The 26,072-nt window shown below is 57.5% G+C and overlaps 9 protein-coding genes across 9 annotated transcripts, besides 13 other annotated features; 8 read left to right on the top strand and 1 right to left on the bottom strand.

The window, feature by feature from the left end:
• Positions 1–173: 173 nt before the first annotated feature.
• Positions 174–212: a microsatellite.
• Positions 213–247: 35 nt separating this feature from the next.
• Positions 248–277: a sequence feature (GA-rich).
• Positions 278–289: 12 nt separating this feature from the next.
• Positions 290–308: a microsatellite.
• Positions 309–409: 101 nt separating this feature from the next.
• On the top strand, positions 410–2,182 carry TraAM80_06127 (uncharacterized protein; the record flags this gene model as incomplete). Its single annotated transcript, XM_029382982.1, has 1 exon — positions 410–2,182. The coding sequence occupies one exon, from the start codon at positions 410–412 to the stop codon at positions 2,180–2,182; it is 1,773 nt and encodes a 590-aa protein (XP_029237151.1).
• A 234-nt stretch (positions 2,183–2,416) lies between these two features.
• Positions 2,417–2,467: a microsatellite.
• Positions 2,468–2,599: 132 nt separating this feature from the next.
• TraAM80_06126 (conserved RING finger protein) lies at positions 2,600–3,346 on the top strand (the record flags this gene model as incomplete). The annotated part of the gene is made up of 1 exon (XM_029382981.1): positions 2,600–3,346. One exon carries the CDS (start codon positions 2,600–2,602, stop codon positions 3,344–3,346), a length of 747 nt encoding a protein of 248 aa, XP_029237150.1.
• Positions 3,347–3,991: 645 nt separating this feature from the next.
• Positions 3,992–4,013: a microsatellite.
• A 47-nt stretch (positions 4,014–4,060) lies between these two features.
• Positions 4,061–15,739, top strand: TraAM80_06125 (uncharacterized protein; the record flags this gene model as incomplete). The annotated part of the gene is made up of 1 exon (XM_029382980.1): positions 4,061–15,739. The coding sequence occupies one exon, from the start codon at positions 4,061–4,063 to the stop codon at positions 15,737–15,739; it is 11,679 nt and encodes a 3,892-aa protein (XP_029237149.1).
• A 76-nt stretch (positions 15,740–15,815) lies between these two features.
• Positions 15,816–15,856: a microsatellite.
• A 321-nt stretch (positions 15,857–16,177) lies between these two features.
• Positions 16,178–16,210: a microsatellite.
• A 159-nt stretch (positions 16,211–16,369) lies between these two features.
• Positions 16,370–16,403: a microsatellite.
• Positions 16,404–16,664: 261 nt separating this feature from the next.
• Positions 16,665–19,748, top strand: TraAM80_06124 (uncharacterized protein; the record flags this gene model as incomplete). Its single annotated transcript, XM_029382979.1, has 1 exon — positions 16,665–19,748. The coding sequence occupies one exon, from the start codon at positions 16,665–16,667 to the stop codon at positions 19,746–19,748; it is 3,084 nt and encodes a 1,027-aa protein (XP_029237148.1).
• A 188-nt stretch (positions 19,749–19,936) lies between these two features.
• Positions 19,937–19,978: a microsatellite.
• Positions 19,979–20,719: 741 nt separating this feature from the next.
• Positions 20,720–21,403, top strand: TraAM80_06123 (TPR-repeat-containing protein; the record flags this gene model as incomplete). The annotated part of the gene is made up of 1 exon (XM_029382978.1): positions 20,720–21,403. The coding sequence occupies one exon, from the start codon at positions 20,720–20,722 to the stop codon at positions 21,401–21,403; it is 684 nt and encodes a 227-aa protein (XP_029237147.1).
• Positions 21,404–21,557: 154 nt separating this feature from the next.
• Positions 21,558–21,872, bottom strand: TraAM80_06122 (uncharacterized protein; the record flags this gene model as incomplete). The annotated part of the gene is made up of 1 exon (XM_029382977.1): positions 21,558–21,872. One exon carries the CDS (start codon positions 21,870–21,872, stop codon positions 21,558–21,560), a length of 315 nt encoding a protein of 104 aa, XP_029237146.1.
• Positions 21,873–22,107: 235 nt separating this feature from the next.
• TraAM80_06121 (TPR-repeat-containing protein) lies at positions 22,108–22,569 on the top strand (the record flags this gene model as incomplete). The annotated part of the gene is made up of 1 exon (XM_029382976.1): positions 22,108–22,569. The coding sequence occupies one exon, from the start codon at positions 22,108–22,110 to the stop codon at positions 22,567–22,569; it is 462 nt and encodes a 153-aa protein (XP_029237145.1).
• A 171-nt stretch (positions 22,570–22,740) lies between these two features.
• Positions 22,741–22,790: a sequence feature (A-rich).
• A 63-nt stretch (positions 22,791–22,853) lies between these two features.
• Positions 22,854–22,883: a microsatellite.
• Positions 22,884–23,060: 177 nt separating this feature from the next.
• Positions 23,061–23,852, top strand: TraAM80_06120 (putative vacuolar ATP synthase subunit d; the record flags this gene model as incomplete). Its single annotated transcript, XM_029382975.1, has 1 exon — positions 23,061–23,852. One exon carries the CDS (start codon positions 23,061–23,063, stop codon positions 23,850–23,852), a length of 792 nt encoding a protein of 263 aa, XP_029237144.1.
• Positions 23,853–23,938: 86 nt separating this feature from the next.
• Positions 23,939–23,996: a microsatellite.
• A 331-nt stretch (positions 23,997–24,327) lies between these two features.
• Positions 24,328–25,860, top strand: TraAM80_06119 (uncharacterized protein; the record flags this gene model as incomplete). Its single annotated transcript, XM_029382974.1, has 1 exon — positions 24,328–25,860. The coding sequence occupies one exon, from the start codon at positions 24,328–24,330 to the stop codon at positions 25,858–25,860; it is 1,533 nt and encodes a 510-aa protein (XP_029237143.1).
• A 113-nt stretch (positions 25,861–25,973) lies between these two features.
• Positions 25,974–26,024: a microsatellite.
• Positions 26,025–26,072: the final 48 nt, after the last annotated feature.

The raw sequence follows: 26,072 nt of genomic DNA, 5'->3' as shown, positions 1-26,072 counted from the left end.
AAGCAGCGGAGCCCTCACTGCACTAGCCAGCGCAGAAATTTTCGGCAATGTAAAGCAGAGGACAATGCAAGAATGAAAGTGGAGAAGGCAACTCTCCGCGACGACGTATTTGTCGCGCCTCGTGATGAAGGAATTCATCCCGTTAATGTCTGACGTTCGTGAGGTGCACCTCCTCCATTTCCATTTCCATTTCCATTTCCATTTCCATTTCCTGCTCCCGTTATTCGATGTCGGTGTGTGTGTCACACTTTTCTCTTTTCTCTTCTCCCCTCTTCTCCTTTGGAACTGAACACACACACACACACACAATTTATATGCACCTGTAAACAAGAATAAGCGCGCGAGAAGGAAGTGAGCCAGCCTTCACTCTTCTTACCCCACCCACCTCTCAGAAGGCGCTTCCAAATTCATGTGGAAACAAGACATCGGTCAGTGGGTGGAACGCAAGGGGCGCCGCGGTTGGGTTAAGCAGCAGCAACAACAACAACAATCCACCGCGCCAACGTTGCCTGTGAGGCATGCCTGCTTCCTCCCCGAAGGGTTTGAGGATCGATGTGAGGATGTGACGCTTATGCCCGACGTAGCGGCAAACACCGTGCACTTGAATGATGACAACAACAAAAACAACAATGGCGCGGTCCTCTCACCTGCAGGAGAACGCTGGGTTGCCGTTTATGGTGCCTCACCAGAGAGCATTATGAACGTGCGAGAATTCCTTGACGTCATGTTTGGTCGGACCGTGTCGCACTATTATCCCTTGGCATATGCATCCTCAGGAAGCAGTGAATTAACGCCTATTCTGGCGGGGGGTCAGAATTGGTTCTACGTGAAGTTTGAGGATCCGGTTTCGGCGGCTCGGGCTGTGTATCAAAGTCCTCTTACCATTTCTATGGCTGGTGGCCATGGAAACACTTCAGCGGCGGTAGATCAGAGTAGGGGTGCTGTTGGTCCCGCAGCGAGGGAAGAGGTGGTCGGGGTGACGTGGTGCACGGATGCACGGTTTCTGCAGAAGGAACGCGAGACAGAGCAGAAGCGAAGCGAGACGCAACACCTCAGCGGCGTTTCCACTGAAACCTACTGCAATCGTCTGCAGAGAACGATGGGTGACATTAAGAATACGTCGGGTGTGACGCCGCGTGGAGCAGAACGTCTGCATCGCACACCTCCTCCTTCACATAGAGAGACAAGAAGTGGGGGACGACTTTCACGTGGCTTAGGAACCCTCCTGTATGATGCGCTTCGATCGCCTTGGCACGGGCGATGGACGGGAACCCAGTCCCGTGATGGCTCGTCCCCACGTATGGGTGCCAGCACGTCGTCCGGCTCTCTCACATCTTCCTCACCGACCCACACGGAGGTGTTTCATGAGGAGCCTGGGGCGGCTGGCGGCAGGGGCCTATCGCGGCGGTGTGCCAACCAGGAGGTGGGGGCGGGGCGCAACGACGGCGGTGAGACGTTGGCCCCAACGGGGGATATCACTGTCCCGTCGTGCCTCTATTCACGAAGAGGGCGGTGCCACCACTACGATGCTGCACGTCAGCTTCACGGCGTCATACCCGTTCGTCCACTTCGCGGTAATGAGTCGGTGCTGAGCGTGTTTCGCGCCGACGCCGCGGAACGTAGGTTGATACGACGAGTTTTTCTTGCCCTTGCACGCCTGCCCTCACGCATCTCGCGCCTCCTGGTTTCCCCGGCATTGTGGCATGAGAACCCAGACGAGGCTGCAGCTGCTGCGGACGACAGCCAGTGGCTATCGATGTTCGGGGGTTTTGTTGTGGATCGGCGGAGCGGCCAACAGCGGCAGCTCTTACGCAATCGTCATTACAACGCCGCCGCCCGGTTCATCGGCGTGAACGGGGGCTACGGAGAGACCCCTGTGATTGCTGCATGGACCCCGTACCGCTGGTATGAACGCAGTAGCGTGGTTTCTCTGGTGCTCTGCCTGTTTCTCTTTATTGTCGTGTTTTTCTCAGGCCTTTGGGGTGATGGGGCCGCCGTCGTTGACGTTGCAACCGCTGGGCGTTGGAGCAACGACACCGCCGCTGCCTCTGCCATGGTCCTCGACACCACGTACGACGGCAGCAAGTACGCGGCCCCACGCCTGGGGGATGGGCAGCTGCAAGGCACCATGTTTGCAGATGGCATCTACGCCAGTGATAGATATACCGCACGAACCCTGTAAAGTCCCTGAAGCATAATGCGGGAAGCAGAGAGGTCAACAGAATTACGAACGAAGAGACAAAGGATTGAGGTGCAGAGGAGGTCAGAGAGAGAGAAGAAAAAAAAAAAGATGGCGAAAAAAAAAGGTATTTGTTGTCGCTACGTTAATAGTGCTAAGATCCACTACTCTTCTTCCCCTTACTCTCATGTACTCTACTTTCATCTCTCTCGACGTGTAGAGGAGAAAGGGTTATGCATATATACAAAAGCATATGTATATATATATATAAATGTATGTATATAATATGCATACAATTGTGTCTCTGTGTATAAACGATTTGTGTGCAATTTGGCCTGTTCTCTTCTTTGTTGCTTGTTTTTCTGTTGTTTGCTTTGTTGTCTCTCCGCCGCCCCCCCAGTGCGCCGTCTGGGACAGCTGATGGGTACAGTCGGGGGCACGCATGATCCTTTCATTGCCCCTAGTGGTGTTTGGGAGCTCAAAGTTAATGGCGAAGCGGCGGAGCCCACGCAGTGCTCCCCGTCTCAGCTACCAGACCTGCTCCGTGACAGAGAGGAGCTTGACGGTGGGGAGCTGAACACCCGCGTGGTGGCAGCGTTGCGAGAGCTGCTGTGCTGCCCCATCTGTCATCGTCTTCTGTTGCATGACCCTGCCGTTGTCGACACGTGTGGGCATGTATTCTGCTACAAATGCATTAACTTGGGTATCGAGAATGGCTGTTTGCCGGTTGCCGCAGTGGCGCAGGCGGAGGAGGAAAGAAGCGATGAAGTGGAGGAGGTGCACTTCTGCGGCGAAAGTGATCATCGTTTGGCTGGCGTCCAAAGGGGCGATGCAGCAGGGGAGGCGATGGTGGCGGATCCTCGCACGCGTCCCGCCCGCCCTGGACGATCACAACGGCGGCGACAGCCGCGGAAGCGCAGGCTGAAGTTTACGTGCCCCGTGTGCCTGGGCCCCGCACACAAGTGGAATCTGGTGCGTGTGCGGTTTTTTAGTGACCTGGTGACGGAAGCGTTGAGCCACCCCACGCTGGCGAAGGCCCTGCCAGCCGCTGAAGCGAAATGTGACGCCTCCGCCCAGATGGACGATGACGCAACGCGTGGCGAGGGAGCGCCACCGCCGTCACAGCGCGAGCGTACAGCCGCGCAAAAGCAAAATAAATTTGATTGACGTCATTTTCTGTCGTTGTTTGGGTTTTCCCCATGAGCGGGGAATTCCTTTCGCTGAACCGGAGATGTAGAAGGGACTCCGCAATGACGACGGGGTTTTGAAGGGCGCGAAGGAAACATGAGCGATGTGTTGCGAGCCCGGTGGTGGAAATGGGCATCCAACACGTGTTCGCCGCTCTATTCACGCTGTTCTTTTCCTTTTTTTTTTTCTTGCTATTGCGTGTCCATTGGTTTGAAGGTGGGGATTTTGTGACTTCGACGCCACCCTGAGCGTTACTGATACCCTCACTTTTCTTGAGCACCATTATTGCGTGGTGTTGTGCCTCCGTTTCTTTGGTGTAAGAGGTCTACCACCGCCGGTTGCTTGGCTTTGTCGCGTGGGGAGTACAAAAGCCTAAACAGATGCTGGAAGGGAGACATGTGTGCTTGTATTGTGTGGAGTTAGCTATCATCTGTTCGTGTCTGCAGTGCCCGCGTGTCCGTGCCCCTGCATATGGGGAGGGCGTGGCCAAACGACGCGTCATCGCATCTCGTCTGAACTGCTTCACAGCAGCAACGGGGGGTGGGGGGTTCTGGCCGTTACTTAGTGACTCTCTCTCACGTCTTCCTCTTTTCCTCTCTGTGCATATCTCCTTTTCACGTTTGGTATATATATTTATATATATTTAGAAATCCACACTTTTTGTGCGACAGGTGGGCACAGTGGAGACGCACGATGCCTCCTAAGAAGCGCGGGCACAACACGCGGGGCCGGGATAAGATCTTCCGCAATGCAGTACAACATGTGCATGTTGGTGTAGGCCACGGTGTGCTGGGGGACATCAACCTGCGTTCTGTAGCGGGGCCTGTGAGTCGTGCTGGCGATGATGACGTCGGCGACAAGGCGCACGATGAGTGTGCTTTTTTGATGGAGCTGAACGAGTTGATGCTCTCCCACTCCACGACGGACTTCAGGCGGTTTCGGTGGGAGGTACTGGAGCTTTGTGAGTCCAAGGCCCTCTTTCGCCTCAACCACCGCAAGATTGCGGAGAAGCTTCTGCTGTGTCTCATGCGCCGTGACAAGTTTGCGGAGGGATTTGAGGCGTTTGTGCGACTGACCGTAGTCTTTGCACGCGACATGCGGGAGAAGTTCTTGGCCTACTTTGAGTGCTTCCATCAGGCCATCAACGGGGGGATCTTCGACGCCAAGGGGGAGATGCTGGCAGACACCCGACGTCTGCAACTCGTCTTTGCTGCGCAGGTCGCGTGGTGTCGGGAGATGCGTCCTTACTGGCTACTGCTGGAACAGCGGAAACTTGTGGAGCGCGTCATTCGCCTCTACGTGCGACAGATGCATGACACGAAGGAGTACATTCGACGACTCTCCGCGGAGGTGTTGGCGTCGCTCTGCCGCATGGCGCAGGACCTGGTCCCGCTTGTCGTGCAGGAGGCCTGCCTGGACGTGGTGCAGGACTTCGAGACGTACTGCAACGCCACAGCGCACAGTAGCGCGGCCCCCACTGCGGGCACCGACGATGGAGAAGAGGAGGACAATGACAACGACGGAAGCAACTTCGATGAGGATTCCGCAGCAGCGCTCCAGCCAGGAGGTCCCACCGTTGTTTCCCCGTCACTGCTTCAGGCATACGAGCAAAATCGTCTTGCGTTGCTGCCTGTTGTGGATGGTTTGTGCTTTCTCGCTGCGGAGATGTTTCGTGGAATTCGTGGGTCCCTTAGCACAAACTTTGAAAACAACTACGCGCTACTCGTTTACGTGTTCGGGCTTTCGCGGCGGCCACAATTTTCCGGCACGTACTGCGCTGGAGATGGCACAAATGAGGAGGATATGTTTGGCTTTACGGAGGAGGACGCACGACGCTTCGTGCACGCCTCGCGGTGGGCGGAAACGTTTACGGGCCCTCAATGTGAGCAGAACGCAGGCCGGTGTGAGAAGAGCCCCACAGCAGGCGACACACAACAGGCTCGACAACGCGGTGAGGTGCTACGAGAACTCGTTCAGATGACAGGCGGCGTCGCCATCGGTACGGCACTGCGCACGGTGGCGGAAGAGACAGTCAATTCCCCCTCTGGCACCGCTACTGCGGAGGAAACGCAGCTGCAGGGTGTGCAGGCCCCGTTACTGCGGCTACTCAAAGCGGTGGCGGCGCTCCTAGAGTTTTCGCTGCCGCACACGCGTCTGTTGCAGTCCCTCCTGCACGCCACGGACTATAAACTTCTTCGCGACCCGTCGGCTACGGTGACACTGCGGCAGACATCGGAGATGCTCCTGGAACACATGCGGCAGCGGATGCAGCAGGTCTCAGCATGTGTGACAGGAACCGGGGCGAGGGAGGAGTGGAGCCGTTTTGTGCGTACCTGCGGTGGTGTACTGGAGGTGTTGACGCCTTTGTGCGTGGGCGCAACGGGTTTGACCTCCCATGCGAGAAAGTTGCAAGGCCTCTTCTCGCCACTTGCCCACGAGGTTGTGGCGACCTGCGTGTCCGTTTCGTGTCGCACCAACAATGCTGCCTGTGACGATTCAGATGCAGGTTGGCAAGAATTTCAGCGCGCAACCAAATTGATGCTGTTCGCGTTTATGCAAGATGTTCTGCAGAAAAACTACACCTTTTGCCTGCGGGACGAGCGTCGGTTAAGTGAGGGTGAGGCGGCACCACGTAGCAAAGGGCATGTAGTGAACTCGCACCTGTCTACATTTGCGTTGGCTCTTCTGGTCCCTGTGCTGTATGCTGCATGTGTGGACGCAAACGCGGCGCTGGATCATCTTCGCGGCAACTGGGCGACGCTAAACAGCGAAACATGCGCCGCTGCGATGTGTAAGGTGACGCGTGCGGCGATGATGACCCGTATGATGTGTGATCGCGCCACACACCTGGTGCCCAGTCCACTCTACTTGGCATTGACCACCACCGTATCCCCCTCCGCAGAGGCTGCCGTCTCCTCCCTCACGGATCGGGATGCCTTGAGCAGCGGCCTGCAGACTTTCCTGCATGGCGTCTTGGCGATGTTTGCAAAGACACTGGGAGAATTGGACGAGAAAGCACGGTATTATGCATCCAGGTGGGCAGATGTGGTGTCGGCCATTCTCCCGATTGTACTGACCGTGGTGGATGCAGAGAAGGCGGTGACGGTGGATACAAGTCGCACCGTTGCCCTTGGAGCCTCCTCCTTTGCGTGGCACTTCCGCGAGGCGCTGCTACAGGTGATGCGCAGTGTCAAGGATACCATATATAGTAACAATAGTAATAGTAATGTTAAGGATAACAATAAAGAAAGAGGGGCAACGCTACTGACACAGCCTACTGCCGCCTCCTACGCCTTGTTTGCGCAGGCGTCGACACTGCTGGTCCAGCTGGACACAATAACAGGTGTGCTGGACGCGGAGAGCACGCAGGTGGAATGTGTGGGTTTTCTACAGGACGCTGTCATGGTCCTCGCCGCGAGTTTTCAAAGCAGGCATGTGAAGGAGCTGAATGACGAGGAAACAGGACGTCTTCTTCATGGAATGGAATGCCTGCTGATGTCATTGCTGCGTCTCTTTGGATTTGAGCTGGAGTGTGGTACGGAGGTCGCTGTCAGTGCGTCGAAGCAGCAGCAGCAGCAGAAACGCAGCAGAAATTCAACTGAGACATCCGAGCAAGCATTACTTACCGCCATATCGAGGCTTCACGTGGCACTGGATACTGCAACACAGCGGGCGCTGGTGGAGACGCTACTTCTTGAGGCACTTGCGTCTCCGGTCCACTCTTTGCGTGTTGTGGCTCTTCGTCTGCTGCGGCTGCTCTGTCATCCAGGCGTGCCGGAGGCAGAGCGAACTGCGGGTTGCTGCACCATTGACCTCTCCTTCTTTGACGCCTTGTTGGATGCGGAGCTGTTTGACCCCCTGTCGGCGGCGGGAAACCTCGACGGTGTGCGTCAGGCGTTGGCGAAGTTGACGTTTGCGGCGGCTGCGGGGACACTGCGGAATCCGCTTCAACGAGTTATTTTGGGGCATGCCATGGTTGGCCTGCTGCACACACGATTTGCGGAAGCGTGGCCGGTTGCGTTGAAGATGCTTGCGGACCTGGTGCGCATGGAGGACACATCCGCGCAGCTGCTGCTGCCGCCCCAGCACCGACACGGCGTGGAGGTCTCAGACGGGAGTGTCTGCCTCGCCGGTGGTCATGCCCCTTCGTTTTCCTCCTCTCCCTCCTCCGCGGCAGCTACGGCGTTGACAAAGTTGGAGCCGTTGGTGTGGCGGGGAGTTATCTGCCGTTACGCCCGGGCGGTGGTGTTTGGGGACATTTTGCGCGAGGCCGCAGCGGGAGATTTCAATGATGCGGCGGACGACGACCACGACGACGTTGGTGGTGACGCACGCGTGCGTGGCAAGGCCACAGTGTGGTATCGTATTTGCCTCACGGACGTGCAGCGCCACGAGAAGGGCGAGCTTGTGAGCAAAGAGTTCGCCACCGCCCGCTCCGCGGCCGCCGCAGTGACGCTGCTGCAGCTGGTCAACACCGACGGCGAGGTGCTTTCGTGGCGGCGCCACTACTTGCCCTCAGCGTCACCGACACACACACACGGGGCACGCACGACGGACCGCGCGGTGTTGGCCAAGACTTTTTTGTCCGGACTCTCAGAAATGACGCGTGGTGGGGCGGCTGGCGAGGGGCGGGTCGAACTTGTAGCGGGGCTGGTGCTTGAGCTGGCGGCGGTGCGCCGTGGGGAGCACCCGGATGGGCTGCGGCAACTCAAAATGTTGGACGACCGCCTTGTGCTGGCGATGAACGCCTGCAATGTGACACCCATCGCATCCTCCGCCGCCGTCACCGCCTCGCAGGAGCGGGTGCTGGCGGACGTCCAGAAACGCCTGGTGGCTCGCAACGAGAAGCTGCAGACGATTTGTATCGGATTTCTGTCTGACGCGAACAACAAGCTGCAGCGGGCTGCCATAGATATGCTTCAGCGACTCAAGGTCTGTCCCTTCTCGCGCCACCATGCCCAGCTGATTCCATACTGTGACACGCAGAAGAACCTCTTTCACTTCTTGTCCACCTTTCATGTGGAGACGGATATTCCAGAGGAGGACAAAGCCGATTACATTGCCACGGCCATCGCTATCGTGCTGCCAAAGCTTACGATAAAAGTCTCGAAGGAGAAGTTAAAGGACCAGGCGATTCTGCGGCGTCGTGTCCTGGCGATGGTGACACACCTCTCAACAGGTGGAGGGTTTTCTAGCGTGCTGGAGGGACTTGTACAGAGGTTGATCTTTGAACGCGTCATGCCAAGCGGTGGGAAGGAGTCGACCGCCGTGCGATTCCCAGAGATGTGGACAGAGTGGGTGCAGACCAACAGTCACTGTGCGCGACGACTGGAGCGTCTTGTGAAGCAGCTGCTGAACACAATACAGCTGCTTAGTGCGCTACTGCAATCGGTTGGCAAGGGATTCGAGTCCTTTGCGGGGTCGTGCATGCACCTCGTCCTCAATGCCTACCTCATCAGCTGTAAGCAAATTTTGCAGGCACCGTGCGGCACCGAGAAGATGTCTGACGACGAAACACATCGGCGTGTGCATGGTGCATTGGGGTCATCGACGCTAAATGCGCTTTTGCCACGGCTGCGTCGCGCGGCTGCAGTCATGGTGTCATCCCTGTTTGAACAGTTTCCCGCGGAGGCCATGGCAGCGCTGCGGAAGGATCTCGTTGAGGTTTCCGCCGGAGACGTCGCACAGAGCCTCATCGGTCGATATGTCGCAATGCTCCACGCAAACAGCAGCGGTGCCATACCCGAGTTGATGAGTACCCAAGGCTCTGGTGATGGTGCCAGGACAGGCGTTACCCCACTGTTGCGGCTTGTACGCGCGTGGGTCGACTCCCCGTTAACGATGCCGCTAATTGGCACCTTTGGGGACACCGTGACGGCCATGTTTGTGCAGGTCTTTGCGTACGCAGCGGCGAGTTCTGGTATGACACGCCCCCCGGCAAACGCCGGTGGGGCGGTGCCTCCCGCAGTGTCCACCGGCTCCCGTGTGCAGCAGGCGGCGGTGCTCTCCGTGAATGAGGGGCTTCGTTGCGTGGGTATCATTCTCGCCTCCAGTGAGGAGCCATTTGACATGTTTGGTGCCCCTGGCTTGACCACGCTACAGGAGGCTTACGTCAAGCCGCACGCGATGACGATTTTTGCGTCGCTGTATCAGCTGATTCTTCGGGGTGGTGGCGCCTCCGCGGCTGCAGCGCCGGCGTCTGCAGGCGACGGTCGCTCGGGTGGCGCAAGCAGGCAACCGAAGCTTTCCGCTCCGGTGATGGCCTTCAGTGTGTCGATGTGGAAACAAATGATTGCGACGGTCACCGCACTTTCCGAGTACGTTGTTGCGACTGACGCCAGTGGCAGTGAGGCAGCCGTCGGTGGCGTGGACGCCATGCTCGCACGGCTGCTGGAGATGTGCATCGCCTTTGTGGCACATCCCGCCTCTGCCAAGGACAGACAGACGTGCATCACAGCCACCAGCATGCTGGAGCGCCTACTCCCCCGCATGCGACACGTGGAACTTGTGGGACACTTTGAGCCGCTTGTTCGTTTGTTTAACGCCGTGACATGCCCTGAGGCGCGCCTGTTGCTCTGCCGCTCCCTGACGCTGGCGTTTCCACGGCTGGTGTACTCTGTGGACTCCAACTACTGTGGTGACAACGTGCGACGGGGTTCTGCTACTCACGTGGCACAAGTGGCAGCTGTTGGGCGTGCGGTGGCCTGCCTCAACGGATTTGCGGAGGACAACACGGATTTGGAGCGGTACGACTTTGAGCTTCGCTTTCACACCTTCCGCTCACTGCGGCAGTTCTTTGCGAATAACGGCAACTACCGGACGCTCCCTGCCAAACGGCAACATTGTACAGGGGAGGAGGTATCCTCCACGTCCCCTGCAGGGGGCAAGCAGGAGGTGCGGCAGGAGCGTGACTACAGCGGCGCCGCAGATGTGACGATGCCGCTGGATAAAACTGAGGCTCCTGTCTTGTGCGTCGAGGCCTTCCTTGCACTGACAGCAAATGCGATGTTTTTCCTGCGTGACTCGGAGGGGACAATACGTGTCTTGGCCGCCCAGCTCCTGGACGCGATGGTGTTGTATGCGTCAAGGCAGAAGGAACGCGCAGCGTCCTACGACACGCTGATTCTTGAGCGTGTGATACGACGTGAAATTTTGCCTTCCCTGCGGCGAGGCATCGCCTCACGCGATGCGCACATCCGCCTTGCACACATGCAAAGCTTCAGTTGCCTGGCGCAGTATTATCCTGTGGCGTTCCCTTCCTTTGCAGCACTGCATTCCCGCAGTGTGGAGCGGTGCTTCTTTGCAAATGTGGGTCACCTTCAGCATCGGTGTCGGGTGAGGGCGCTAGAGCTGTTGCGACAGAGCGTGGGACGTCTGCTACCGCGGGATGTGATTCGCGTCTTTGTGCCGTTTCTGCTGGTGGCAGTGAAGGACTTTGCACAGGGGAAGCGGGATCTACAGAATCTCACGGAGGGGCGCGCAAAAGGGTACTGTGACGCCGTCTTGACAACCGTGGCGGCCTTGGCGGCAGCGCTGCCGTGGGAAGGGTATTACCGAGTACTGAGTTTGTTTCTACAGAATGCCCGTGAGAACCCTTCCCTGCGACTGCCGATGCTTCGCGGTGTGGTGATGCTGCTCGATCACTTCCACTTTTTGAACGACGCAGACGCAGACGCGGAGGGGCCGAACAAGGAGGGCGGCAGTGGGACAACGGAGTCGGCGCGTGACGCAGGCAGCAGCCACCGTAAGAGAGACACCGCCGGCGCTTCTGCGGAGGTCAACGACAACAACGACGAGGGGGACGAGGAAGACGATGATGAAGAGGAGGAGGATGAGGCTGCCGCTGCGCTACGTGCACGGCGTCGCAAGTACCGTCGCGCGCGTGTCGTTCACGTGATGGAGGATGACGTTCTTCCGCAGCTGTATGAGTTCCTCGGCAATGGCTCGCGCAAAGGTGCCCGCCCCGCTGACGCCGAACTGCGTGGCAACATCCACACTGCCGCGAGTGTGCGGCAGGAGATGCGGAAGGCTGACAACGCGCAGCAGAACACGGCCATTCTGCAGCTGCCCGTGGCCATTGCCATCACAAAAATTGTCAAGCGCTTCCCACCGGAGCGTTTCTCGCTGCACGCAGAGCACCTCCTTGACGAGGTGGTGTTGAAGCTGCGCACGAAGAGCGACAAGCACCGGGAGAGCGCGCGCCGCATTCTCAGTGCGATGCTGTGTGAGACCGGGCCTGGGAAGCTTGAGTTTGTCATCACGAAACTGCGGGATCACCTTGTGCACGGCTACCAGCTGCACGTGCTTGGCTACACCATCGTGACACTCCTCTACAACCTTTATGAGCCCAAGCATGTTATCTCGTACAGGCGGAAGAAGCAGGTGGCGGGGGCGGAAAGCGCGGCAACGGCTCAGGGGGCACTGGGGATACCCGCGGGTGCCGCGCACCCACCACGTGACGACGACGACGATGACGAAGACGAGGCAAAAAAGGAACGGCGGAAAAACGAGAACGTGGAGGACAACGAGGATGCGGAGGCGGCAGCAGAAGAGGAGCTTGTGCGTCAACTGGCTCCTGTATCCACCAACTTTGATCGGGACTACGGAGTGGCGTGTTTGACGTCGTGCCTGGATAACCTGATGGGCATTCTCCTCGACGACTACCTCGGTGAGGTGGGCGAGCAGAAGGGGCAGGTGGAGCTTATGAGCACCATGGTGGAGGTGAAGCAGAACCGCGCGCTGCAGGGATTTACGCTCCTTGCCTCCCACTGCGAGGCAAGTCGCGTGATTGAGGTCTTCCTGCAAAAGATTACGTGGCTTCTGACGCCCCCAAGCACGGCAGCGGCGGTGGATGTCAGTGCCCTGCGTGGGAGCGCCCGCGCCGCCGCCATGCTGGTACAGGAGCTGAGGACGAAGTACAGCACCGTGAGCAAGAACGCCGCCGCCGACTTTGAGTTTGTCCAAAAGGTTCGACTGCTGGCCGTCCGCGTCGCGCGCGCGCTGCTAAAAAATGCGACGATGCAAGTGGAGTCCTCCTTCCTCACCGTGCGAAACCTGCTGCAGCGCCATAATGAGGTGCGGGAGGAGAAAATTAAGGCCTTCGAGGCGAAGGATGGTACCCGCCGCATTCGCGGTAACCTACACATGACGATTCAACGCGCCCCGACGGAGACTCGCAAGGACCAGCTCAACGCCAACTTCCTTGTGGAGCCGCGCCCGGAGCGGGTGGATCTGGACTTTAGCGTCCATACAGTGCTTGCGACGCAGCAGCGGCAGAAACTTCGCGCCTACCGTGGCCGCTACGGGAAGGAGATGCAGCAGGCCGCGAAGAACTTTTACCGTGAGGACCCAGCCACGGCAGTGGTGCTTGACACGCTCGACGAGTTTTTGCTCAAGTACTTGTTGAGTGTACTGAAGCAGGTGCTGGGTATTGGGAAGGGGCGGAAGTGCACTACGGCAGCCGTTCGCCTCGACCTGCTTCGCTCCCAAAAGAAGCGGCAGCAGGAGGGCAGGAGCCACGGCACTGAGGACGAGGACGAGGAGGAAAATGTGGATGATGACGGTGGTGGCGTGCCAAGCGAAACGGAGGCGGGTGGTGAAAGTAGTAGTGAAGAGGAAGTGGAAGAGGAGAATGCGAGTGTGCTTTTGGAGCCACAGCCGCTGGATGATGAAACTGGGGATGCGTTGGACCGTTTTGCCACCGCAGCACAGCAGGAGGAGGAGGAGGCTCACGATGAGAATAACGACACTAATAATCAGGCGGAGGCGTCTGAACACTCCCACATGACAACAACAAGGCAGAAACATCGGAGGCAGGAAGTGGAGAGGCGTAGTAAGAAGCATCAGCCCATGGCGGACTTAACGTCCTCCTTTACGCGTCAGCATCAACAGCTGTTGGAAAGCTTAGTCCCCATCGTCCTCACAACTCTGCAGGGCGAGGGAAGTGACGCGGTGGTGGGGCATGCGCTTGACTGCATGTTGGCCCTCGTTTCCCTGCGACCCCCGTTGCAGGCGGTAGGGACACTCCACACCGCACTGTACGACACCGTCACCGCCTTCTTTGAGCGGGGTGGGGCAATTAAGCAGCGCGCGATGCGCGTGGCGGCAGCGGTGGTGGCGCACCAGCGGTTTGTACTGGCCGAAGAACAGGCCTCGCAGCTGCTACGTTTGTGTCGTGCCGAGCTTGTCGATCGCGGTGAGTATCTCCCCATGGCGTTAGCCCTGTTTCATGCGGTGCTCGGCAAACACATACACGTTGTAGAGGTGTACGAACTGATTGGGGTGGTGACAGAGCTGATGATGCACACCAGTGCGAAGCGGTTACTGCGGCAACGCTGCATCGCTGTGCTCGCGCGTTTTCTGACGGAGTACCGCATCACCCCAGAGAAGTTCCGCTCCCACATTGACCTTCTTTGTCGGAACCTTGACTACCCCGAGGTGACAGGCCGCATTGCGATCCTCGAGCTGCTTGGTGTGCTTGTCTACCGCCTACCAACCAGCATCCTTCGACAAGAGGCACCGCTGCTGCTTATGCCGCTCACCGTCACCCTTGCCGCCACCGAGTTTTACGAGGCGCGACGGAAGGCTGGGGATGTCCTGCAGAGTTTAGTTAAAAACGCCGGTTTGGATGTGGTGGTGCCCACACTCTCGCAGTGGCTTGCGGCAGACCAGGTGCGCCCCCGCAAGGCCATGGCACTGCAGGCGTGGGCTGTGATGATTCCCGCCGTGGGTGCCTTGTACGACATGAGCGTCGAGGAGGACGCACAGGAGTTTCAGTCGTGTTGGTCCTGGTCGCTTCAAGCGCTGCAGGAGGCGGCAACGTTTGATCAGGTAGCGACATTTGGCACGAAACGCAAACGTGAGGAACTCACCGCGGATTTGAAACGTAAGTTGGAGCTCAAGAGTTGGACTTATATCTTCTTTGGCCTCCGCTGCCTGGAAGGCATTGCGACGGTGGCCCCTGCGCAGGTGTGGCAGAATATACCCCTCGCCCGCCGTGTTGTGTCGTGCCTCGCGGACCGTCTTGTGCTGCACGTTCACCCGTGGATTCAGTCGGTGGCCTTGCGTCTGCTGCGGATGTACTGCCACGACGTGGTGGAGCTGCGGTGCGGGTACCTGCGTGCGACGGACTGGGTGGCTGAGGGGCGTCTTGTGGCCGTCTCCAGGAAGAATTCCGCGTCTCCCTCGCAGAAGAAGAGGAACGGCGAGGGTGAACGCGCCAAGGTCAAGCTCCAGACCGCCACCCTACAGACCCCCATGTTTGCGCAAAGCCAGGATGATAGTGACAATGGATCCACCCCCTACGTGGTTTGCCTTCATGACTCACTGGGCCAGCCGGACACCGTCCAACGAGCGCTGGAGGTGTTGGATGAAATGGCCACCGCGATGCGAGCACTGCTGCAGTGCATCGCGCTTTCTGATGTGCCAAATGAGAAGTACAGTGCCCACCGCGCGATGCAGCAACCTTCAAGGACCGATGTGGTGAGCCTAGCGTTGTACTTCTCTCGTGCAATGATGCTTGTGAGCGTTGTGCTGCTCAACATGGCGGTCTCTCGCGCTGGTGCGGGGGCGTCGTCGGTGCAGGATACCATTGCGCAGCACTTTGCCTCCCTGCGCCACCAGCTCCATGCGCTGGTGAGGCCTGTCATCAAGCATGGCAGCGTCGCCAACGTGATGGTGCGCACTGCGTCTCTCGTGCAGTACTTTGGCGGCTTCCTCGCCGCTCTGCCCACCGACACGAAGGCGGAGGATGCCAACTGCACTGCCGCGGCGGAGGAGGCGGGCGAGCAGGAGACCAATGCGCATGACGGGACTTTGGCATCTCGCGAGGCCGCCGTTGCTCATCGCCCCATGACGCAGGCACTCTGCTGGCTTGCGGGCCATGCCATTGGGTTGCGCTTTGTGCGGGACACGATCGTGCCCACACTTACCGTGGCGACGCGCTGTGGGGATCGGTCGGAGAAGCTGAGTGTGATGGCGACGCAGGCCTTGACGATGCTGCGGGAGCAGTTGGAGACCCACCGCACCCACTTTGACGCGGAGATCAAGGTACCACTATCACCAGCAGCGGCAGCGACGAAGCGGACCCGCCTGGAGAAAAATAGACGGCGGGGAAAAGAAACTGAGGTGCAGGAAAAGCAGGCGGCGCCCACCGCCGATGATGATGATGCGGGGGACGGCGCACCGACGGTGGATGATGTTCTCTTTGCGTTAACAGCAGAAACAACCGCCGTGCGGACCATGCGGAAGGACAAGACAACACGGCGGGAAACCCTACAAACCCTCCGCAAGCGTCGCCGCAGCAGCGGCGGTGATACTGCGGCCCGCAACCAACAGGAGGCGCCCCAGCGGAGGCGCCCCTCGCGTGGGTGAAGCTCTTTAGAAATAACGCCAGAAGTAAATACCAAAAAAAAAAGTTAAGCCCAAGCTTTTGTCACGGTGTATATTATGTGTGTGTGTAACTGACTGTGACTGTGTGAGTGTGTCGTGCTAGTGACTTTCTCCGAAGCCGTTTAAAAGGTATGATGAGGCATTAGCAAAGAAGGTGAATTGTGATTAAAATGGATGAACGTCCAGGAAGAGGAAGAAGAAAAGTAATTACATATATATGCTGGCTGGCTAGCTGGCCTAAGTACACGTGTGTGTCAGCACAGTGGTGTGGAATAATAATCGTTAAAATATGCATCACTTGCTTCTGTCTGTCTGTGTGCGTGCAGGGAGGAGGAAGAGGTTTGTATCAATTGCCTGACAGACAGTCGTATACCTCGGTGTGCTTGTACCTTTCAAACCTATTATTATTACCCTGCGTGTTCTCTCTCTCTCTCTCTCTCTCCATCTCACTCTGCGTACACATACACAAGCCGGTAGCCATTCTGTTGCTTTTACGTGCACACACGTATACCTTTGTAAGACGAAAGGTGGGCGGGAGAGGGGGTTGACTTGCACTGTATTTTATCCCGCATAAACGCGTAGTTCTGTGCTTATTTATACCGTGGCTGTATCTGTGTCTGTGTGTGTGTGTGTGTGTGTGTGTGTGGGTCGACTTGTGGTGGTGGTGCCTGCGGTGTGTGCGACGGCTAAAGGGGGCTTGTAGCATCACCAACCGCGTCCTCGGGCAAAGATACGAGCAACAACGTTGCTGAACTGCCAAAGGCTCCGCGGTCAATCTATAACTCAAAGTACTAACATTTTGAGAGGAGTTTGAGAGGGGCATTTGTACTGGACGGTGGCGGGGCGGGATTCTCTCCCTCTCAGACGAGAAAAAGGAGGCGGGTTTGCTTCGTTACGTGCTTGCCGGATGCCGACTCACAGTGGGGTTGTGGGGCACGCGAGTGTGGCGGCTGCCTCGGCGCACGGTGGGACGCGTGCATCATCGGCTGGATTCGTCGCCGGCGGCGTGGCGAGCACAGGGCGGCGGAAGGCCCCGCGGAAAACACAGCAGCAGTCGTCAAACTCGCCCTACCCGACGCCGCGGCTGGACACACATCTGCTGGAGGATCACTTTTCCGCCAGGACGGGGGAGATGTATTCACCACCCAGGCTGCTCCACGCTCAGGATCTGCGGGGTGAGGCGACCGCCAAGGCAAGGCTGCAGACAACGCTCTCGCCACGTATCCGCATGTCTGTTTACCCCGCAGGCCGACGCGCGGCCTCGAGCAGTGCCCTGCATGAAGACAGTATCTATGCCAACGGAAACAGTAGCCCCCTGTTGCCCACTGGTCAAACGCCACCGTTTGGCATCTTGTCGTCAGCCGAGCCCAGCACTCCTAGTAACTATGGTGATTCATACCGGGAGCTTGGTGATTCCAGCAGCGGGCACCGTACTGTAGGGCCTTTGGTGACAGAAGAATGGGCTCGCAGTATTGTACAGCCACAGGACGAGTGTTTTTTGTACGAGTGCCGAGCTCCAGGGAGCAAAAAACGTGAGGGACGAGTGCGTCAAATGCAGGGGATACTGCTGCGTGAACAGGCAAGAGCGGCTGCTGGCTTCAATGGGGGTCTCAGGGCTGGTATGAGGCCTGAGGAAGCTGCAGTGCCTGTGATCTCTACCGCTCGACGGCGCAGTTTGAGTTGGCAGCATCAACAACGGCAGCAGCAGCAGCAGCAGCAGCAGCAGCACACGTCGCCATCCCTGGAAAGTTTGATATTAGACGGCGAAGAGATTGAGCGAGAGCGTACGGTGTGGATGAATGAGCGTCAGATACGTGCCCGAGGTACGCCTTTGTTGTTTGCGCGGCCGCGACTACAACCTAATGCTTCCGATAAAAAAAATTACGGCGAATGGCAAAAAAACAGCAGCGCGGTCATTTCAGCCAACTCCACTGCGCCGGCGACGTATGGTGTGGGAAATGGCACGACCCCTGTGTCGCCGCTGCAGCGTCATTTAAGCGGTGATATTATGATCACACCCATCCTGCAACACGGTTTCACCAACCCGGAACGTTTCCTGCTTAATGCTGCTGGTTCGGCGGGCGCACCTTTGCTATCTGCCTCCAGCGGTAACAAGTCGCCAGTGTTGCTCGCAGATGAGCCCTTGTCACTGCCCCGACACACTGATGCTGAGACGCGTGCTACTGAAAGGGCGCGGAGTCAAACACCCGCCACCCCTGTTATGCCTCCACCGAGGTCGTCTTCACTTTCTGTGTTTTCTGACACGGCTGTACCGGATGTAACGCGGCTCTTTGATGACCCACTTTTTCTTCTTCGCGGAGATGAGAACCTCGGGCGATTGCAGCTTGCTCAGGCGGAGCATGAGGCACGCGAGCGCCTGCTGCAGCTGCATACTACCTCCGCTCAGAGCGGTCATTCTCTGCTCTCGCTGGGGCAGGTGCGCGAGGAGGAGCCCAAGGCGCGGTACACACAGGAGGTTCGCCTGGGCCTCGTTGCGAGGCGACGCGTGACGCCCAAACCTGTAGTAAAGCCTAACGAGACTAAGGGCGCGGGACATGAAGGTGAGGGCAACCATACCACTGCTAGTGAAGCAGCCAGCGCTAGCACCACGTCTTGTGTTTCTGTATCAACCGTCAATGCATGTACGCAGGAAAAACCGCACAACACTGTCAAGTCACGCTATGTTATCTTGGACGCCGTGTCAAAGAAAAAATTGGCACCTGCCACGAGGATGCACGAGAAGCTGCTCTGTCGTCGCGGCAAGTCTGTGGGGGGTCTTGAGCACAGCGGCGTTGAGCCTCCGGTGAAAAGTAAAGTACGACACGGTGGAACGGCGGCAGCGGCATCGGCATCGTTGGCCACTTTCAAGAAGCGACAGGAAAAAAATGAGACGCATAAACCAACGCGAAAAGCATTCCAGCCACCGGCACCGCTCCAAGATGTGGAGGGTTGCTGCTGTGAGAGTGAGACCACGAAATTCCCTTCACCACCGCCGGAGCCGCCAACGCAGCAGGAGCAGGAGGAAGCCTTGGCAGTAGCTGTTGAGTCGCAGGGTGCGGCGGCTTACGTGAATGGGTCTTCTGCCATTCTACCAGTGAAACCAAATAGTCATCAGGGTCCTGTGTCGCCTCCGCAGAAGGCTAAATGTCTCGGGAGTGGACGAACGCGAGACGCCCTGAGTGCCTGGGATATTTCCTACCCCTCCAGCGAGTCCGTGTCTCGGGGCCAGTCCACCTCTTCATCACCTGTGCATAACTTGGACGAGACGATAATGAAGTCTCCAACGGAAATAGATTCGCTAGGTGCATGTAGAAGGAGTTGCATAAATATGACGGCCTCAGGGGCCCGTGACGGTGTGTCTCAGACCAGGTTTCAGAAACGCATGCAGCAGGAGGCGCTGACGGTGTCCTCAGTATCCAAGATGTTGGAGGCGGAATTTTCCTGCCAGGAGGATGAACCTGATGCGGAACTCAAGGAGTACGTGCAGTTTGCATTGCGGCAGGAGGAGAAGCGTATGACGGCTGAAAAAGGGGCTGAGGAGGACATTACTGAGTTTCCGGGTGTGATGTGGCTTATGCGACACCAACGTCGCTTGCGAAAAGGCGGGGCAAGTACGCATCCTGTCAAAAACGGGGTGAAGCATGCGGTACCGGGGGCGGAGAAGGGCATTGTCAGTGCCAACATCGATGACGTCTTGGACAGCGATGAGGGCAGCGTGAATCAATGGCTGGAGGAGCTGGGTCACTACACACGGAACGTGAATGCCGTACTTACGGCCTTTGGAACCCTTTGGCAGGTCCCATTTCAAGACGCCGATAAGCGAGAGACGCTGCCACTTGTTGTACGGGCGCAGTTACTTTTTTTTGACCTGTGTTCACGTGCCGAGAATAAAAAGAAAGCCGCAGTGGAGGACAACACTCAGAACGGCCATGACATGACAGAGTGTGACAGCAAACACAACGGTGGGGTGTTCTCCGCTAGCGTGGACTAATAGACGCCGCTGCCGCTCCCTTTTTTTCTCTCCCTTTATTTTACTTTAAAGCGGAGGAGGGCAAAAAGAGGTGAAATGCAGGCAAGCGGTGTTGTAATAGATGTCGTGGCAGGAAGCAGGTGCGAGGGTGGGGAGAGCTGGGGTGCTTTTTAGTGTACGGCAATGCGATAGATACGTAACATACCTGCGTGTGTGTGTGTGTGTGTGTGTGTGTGTGTGGTGTGGGTGTGGGTGGGTGTCTGGATTGCGGTGGTGGCGGTGGATTTGATTTAGGCGATCTCTCCTGCGGTTTGGTGCCTGCTGAAGACAGCCCGTGCTATTCATCTTTGTCTGTCTGTTTGCCTCTGTTTTGTCATCAATGCGGCGTTGTTGATGGCCTCGGCTGTTTCCCCGCGTGGATGCACGCTCGCGTGTCTGTCTCGCTTGGTCAGCTGCAACGCGCCCCGCCCACACCCCCCGGTGTGTGTCTCCGACCTCTCTGCCCCGCGATGGCGGCTCCCCCGCCGTGACTTCTCTCGCGCCTGTGATGCTCCGCGGCACGCCAGAAAAAAAAGAGAACGAAAAAAAAAAAGCGTGGATATCGGATGGGAAAGTGCACATCGTGAGCAGTAAACGCAAGCACACAGAGGCATTCACGGAGAGTGAGAACATCACAAACAAAAACAAAACAGAAGTAAGTTGCGTGTGCGTGTGTGGAGTGCATAACGTTGCGGTCCATGCGTTTCTTCATCGGCAGCATGTCCGGTAGAACGACTCGAGTTGTGGGTGCCGGCGTTGCGTGCTGCTGCTCCGCCGGTTGGCGACGCCCCGTCAGTGGGGCCGCCGCGTTATTTCGCATGGGCTGCGGCAGCCCAACCGTCTCATTGCAGCAGCAGCAGTAACCAACCTTTGCGCTGTGCTCTCAGCATTGCGCCATCGGGCCACGCCAATACGCACCAAAAGGGTTTCGCGAGGCCGCCAGTCGCGCCCCCATGACGTACGAATTTGGTGAGGAGTGCAGCGAGCTGGCCAAGGTGGCGCATCAGACGAGAAACTACGGTGACGCTATCAGCCTCTACGACTGGGCCCTGACGATGCGTCGGGAGCGGTACGGTCCCATTCACGAAAAGTGCGCTGCCACACTGCACAACCTTGGACGCACCTTTCTTGACATGTGGGAGCCGGGGGCGGCGGAGAACGCCTTGACGGAGGCCGCCGCCATCTACGAGCAGGTGAAGGGCAAACAGTCCGTACGCTTCGCTGAGAGCCTTGCACTGCTGGCGCTGGCGTACACGCATTTGAAGTTCCTTGACGAGGCGGAGAAGGCGTTCCGCGACAGCATTAGTGTTTTTTGCGGCAAGTCGTACAATCACGCGAAGCAGTCGTGGCTGCCGGATGACGCGGCGACGGCGGTGACTATCGAAGAGCCGCAGAAGCATCCGCTGGCGTCCGCCGCCCATGCAATTGCCGACTGTGCTCAGTTGTTTTTGATGCAGAATCAGGAACATCGGGCGATTGCGTTTCTGGAGGAGGCGCTTGAAATTCGTCGTTATCTTTACGCCCGGTACAATAAGTACCGTCCCATCATTGCGCAGACGCTTAACAAGTTGTGTGAGCTCAAAAGGGCGATCAATGACGCCACGGGGGGCGGAGATGTGCATTGGCGAATGTCTTGATATTTGCATTGCCACGCTGGGCCGCGATTCCCCAGTGACGGCGCAGGCGACGAGCAGCAAAGCGTCACTGCTCGCCGCCCGTCGCCAGTTCCGTGAGGCACGGCGTTTGTATGAAGAGAGCGCCACAACCTACGCCGTGACGCTGGGCAAAGACTCAGCGCTTATTGGTCTCGAGCTGGTGAAGCTGGGTCGCATTCAGGAGCTGTGCGACGACAACGTCACGGCGGAGAAAGCCTACGAGTCTGGCATTGATGTGATTCGCAAGGCGCTTGGACCAGACAGGTTGCAGCTCGCGGAGGCGTACACGTTTCTCGGTTCCCTGCTTGTAAAACGGCAGGAGTTGACACGCGCCATTGACTTTTTCCGCAAGGCGGTGGGACTGCGCAAGAATAGGAACCGAAAGGACCCGCAGCTGGCGTACTTGTACCATAAGCTTGGGGACGTGTACGCGATGCGGTGAGAGTCGCATGCGGAGGCGTATTTTTTGCTGAGTATTGAGCAGTTTCGTGAGAACGCCAAGGTGGAACCGCTGCAGTGCACTTTTTTGACGAACGTCCTGGATGACTTGGGCCTCTTCTACCTGGGCTTTAACCACTATGAGAAGGCGGAGCAGTGTCTAAAGGAGGCGCTGGACACCCGTATTGAGATTGAGATGCTTGGGGGATACTCACACCACGGTGGCGTACTCGTACAGCAACTTCGCCATGTTGTACCTACACCGCGAGGACACGGAGAACTGGGAGAAGATGTGTCAGACGGCGTTCGACATGTACGCCAAGACGGCACGCTCAAACGTGCTTCCGCAGGCCGACGTGTACACAGCCTACGGTCAGTGCTGCCATCTGCAGCGACGCCTGCAGGAGGCGCTCAAGTGGCATGAAAAGGCATTAAATGTACGGCGGACACGTTGGGAGAGTGGCGAGCCAGCCACCGCAGAGTCACTCAATCACATTGCACGTGTGTATGTGGCAATGAAGCAGTATGCCTCAGCCACAAAGTACCTGGCAGGGGGAAAGAAGGTTGCCTACGAGTTCACTGCGGAGCTGACGCAGTACCTGCGCCGGGAGGTGGCAAAGACGGAGCAGCAGACTTCCCCCCCCCCCCCCCCTACCCATAGAGGAGTGGAGCTGGGAGAACCGCATCGCCGTCACACCGGGGCTCGCTGATGACGCCAGTACGCGGGGGGTGGGACAAGCACTGGGATGGCGGCGGAGAGAATTTATGCTGCAGAAGGGGGAGGCCGGCGAACACCGACACGCTCGATGATTCCCTCTGTGCCACACGGGCGCAGGGGTCGGTAGCGGTGAGAAGGGTGGAGTGACGGAGGAGAGGAAACATTTTTTTTTTTTTGCTTTTTAGCTGTTATTTTGCTTTGCTTTGTGTTTTTGACATGCTTCATCTATCACATGCATAACTGAACGTACCCCTAACGTGCCTCTCTTTCTCTCTCGTGTGTGTGTGTGTGTGTGTGGGTTGTTTGCCTTGAAGGCACTGTGCGTATCCCGCTTTCTCTCTCCCCTCAACGAGAGGCTTTTTTTTTGTTATTATTATCTTTTCTTTCAAGCTTTGTAGCACGTTGCAGGTGCCGCTAGTACCCCCCCCCGCACGCGTAGACTCGGTTACTCCGTCAACAGAACATACAGCTATCGTTGCTGACATGTCGACCAACCGCTATCCGGCCTTGCCGAGCCGCATGTCGCTGATCTCCTTCAAGACGCGGCTGCGCGGGGCGCAGAAGGGACACTCGCTTCTGAAGAAGAAGGCTGATGCCCTCGCCATTCGCTACCGCACGATCATGGGTGAGCTGCGTAACGCAAAGCTGGAGATGGTGGAGCAAATCAAGGGATCGTACTTTACCGTCTCGAAGGCACAGTTTATAGCCGGTGACATTGGACTTGCTGTGCAGGAGTCTCTAAAGCTGCCGACGTACACGATGCGGCTCCGGGTGGACAACATCGCCGGTGTGCGGGTGCCGAGCTTTAGCGAGAGTGAGGGCAATGGGGGCGAATTCGGCGCGGGGGATGACACGCGGCTACGGATGGGGGCGGCAGGTATCGGGCGCGGTGGGGAGCAGCTCAAGGAGGCGTCCGAGCGGTTTCACGACACCCTGCGACTTCTTGTAAATATTGCGTCGCTGCAGGTTAGCTGGGTGACGCTCGACATTGCGCAGAAGGTGACGAACCGCCGCGTCAACGCGCTGGAGAAGGTGGTGATCCCTCGCGTGCAGAACACGCTGAGCTACATCATCTCGGAGCTAGACGAGCAGGAGCGGGATGAGTTCTTTCGGCTCAAGATGGTGCAAAAGAAGAAGCGGCAGTTGCAGTCAAGGAAGTTGCGGGAGGCGCTCGCACAGGCGGAGCTGAAAGGCCCCGCTGCCGTCCCAAACGCACTCACCATGATGAAAGGCAGCGACGACGCCGGGGAGGATGAGGCAGACATGGTCGTGTAGACTAAACGCATGTCACAGATGTGGTTCCCTCTCCCTCTTTGTGTGTGCGTGGGCAGTGGTGTGTAGGGGAGAAGGAACAGAAACCCAAACAAAACGAAAAAAAAAAAAACAAAGAACAAACAAAAAAAAATAGGAAATAAAAAACGACACGTGACTTACCGGCACATGGCACCAGCCAAGCCTTTTTTTTTTTTTTCTTCTCTTCCTTCATCTATTGTGACTGTCTTTCTCCCCCCAAGGTGGCTTGCTGTGCCCCCTCTCTCCATCCATCTCTCTTTCGCTTCCTCCGGTAGTGTGTGTGTGTAGTGGTGTAGATGCTGCGCCCTCTTCCTCCGTTGCGTTCTTTTCTCCTCTCTTCCTGCGCCGCCGTCGCGCGCGCAGACACCCCCACTCACACGCAAATACACGTTCACCCAAACAAAAGGGGGAGGAGGTTTAGGCAGAAGAAAGGCAGAGAGATCGTGTGGGTGAGCAAATGGTCAGGGAGAATGTGCGGGGAGAGCTAGAGGAACTTGAGGCTCTCCAGCCGGGGGAGGTGCTTCACTACGACTACCGCAGCGACGCAGCGAGGGCGGTGAAGCTTCCGGAGAACTTTCGGATCGTTCAGTGGAATATTGAGCGTGGGATTCAGTATGAACGCATTGTGCAGACACTGCAAGCCCTTCAGGCCGATGTTCTCGTGTTGCAGGAGGTGGACATCAACTGCCGGCGCTCGCACTATCGGAACGTCGCCCGTGACCTCGCCGAGGCGCTGGGGATGGAGATGTACTTCGCCTGCGAGTTCGAGGAGCTCGATGCGGTGGATCGGCTGCCAGTGCACGCCGTGGGCCCGCTCTCGCCGCCGAGAGCCACAACTGGTGATGAAAATGTCGATGGGATCTCCTTGCACAGGCAGGGCCGCCGCTTTCACGGCAACGCCATCCTCTCCGCACATGCTACTCTCAGTGATCCCTGCGTTATTCGCCACACGGCGGGTATTGACTGGGAAACAGAGGGGAGGAAACGGCATGAGCCGCGGCATGGATTTCGCAATGTCCTGCGCTGCCGTATTCGCCGCAGTGAACGCACGCATCCGCAGATGCCGGACCTGTATGTGTACTGCTGTCATTTCGAGGTGTTTTGTGGGGCGCTTTCAAGAGTGCGACAACTGCTGGACGTCGTGCGCAACGCCACCAGTGTGCTCAAGGAGGAGAAGCAGCATGGCATCTCTTATTCTTATGGCTCCCACCACCACCACCACGGCCAGCAGCAGCAGCAGCAGCAGTCCGCCTTTATTATTGCTGGAGACTTGAACACCATGGCGGATGGCATTGTGCGTCTGGCGACGAGATTTGATCTGGGGCGGTTGCGGTTCTTTGGCGTTGGGGAGAAGGAGGCATGTTGGCTGCAGCGCAAAGTTCTGTCGCGTCACATGCGTCAGAGTTGCTGCCCCTTTTCCTTCCGTTTTCTTTTTCACCTACTTGGTATGCTGCATGACACCGTTTGGAACAGTGATTTGGTGTGGCGCTGGGTGTATGGCTTCTCCGAAGACGAAATCGCTGCGTTAGACAATCGTCTGCTTTGCTTCTACGACCCAGGCGACAAGGCGCTGTCGATCACGCTCGATAACCCGGCCTTCCACGGCTTCGTGCGTGGGAAGCTGGATTGGTTGCTGCTAAGCAATCTTAGGGTTGCGCCGCCCACGCTCACGGAGGAGGCCATTGCTGCGCTGAAGGACAGCAGCTCCATCACCGCAGAGACCGCGTCCACGCTGTCGGCGTTGCAGCAGAAGATGCTGCTGCCACAGCATGGATACGTGCTATTTAACGAGCACTTTGACGCCTCCGACCATAAAGGTCTACTGATGCACGTCCAGCAGCACAGTGGGCTGCCACAGGAAACCTACCCGAAGTATGGCGCTATGTACACTGCGTCATGGGTTCATGTGGGATTTTTCACGATGACGCGGGCACTGCCGTGGGTCGGTCTGGCGTTTATACTCTACAAGCAATGTCAGCGTTGGCGTTAGAGGAAGCAAGAAAAAAAAAAGTTTTAAAAAGACATATTTCGTTGGTCAGACCCCTAATTCGTTTATAAATGTCGAGAGACTGGGCAGGCACACGTGAGTTCCGCGCAAAAAAAAAAGGAAGGGGAGGGGAGGGGAGGGAAGGGAAGGGAAGAAAAAGGCAGAGAGCGGTTAATTCCACCAGTGTGTGTGTGTGGCCGCCGACGGGCAAGTGG

This window comes from Trypanosoma rangeli (assembly GCF_003719475.1).
Source record: "Trypanosoma rangeli strain AM80 chromosome Unknown Tra_15.4_contig_00215, whole genome shotgun sequence".
Lineage (NCBI taxonomy): Eukaryota > Euglenozoa > Kinetoplastea > Trypanosomatida > Trypanosomatidae > Trypanosoma > Trypanosoma rangeli.
This window is presented reverse-complemented; position numbering and strand designations above follow the sequence as displayed.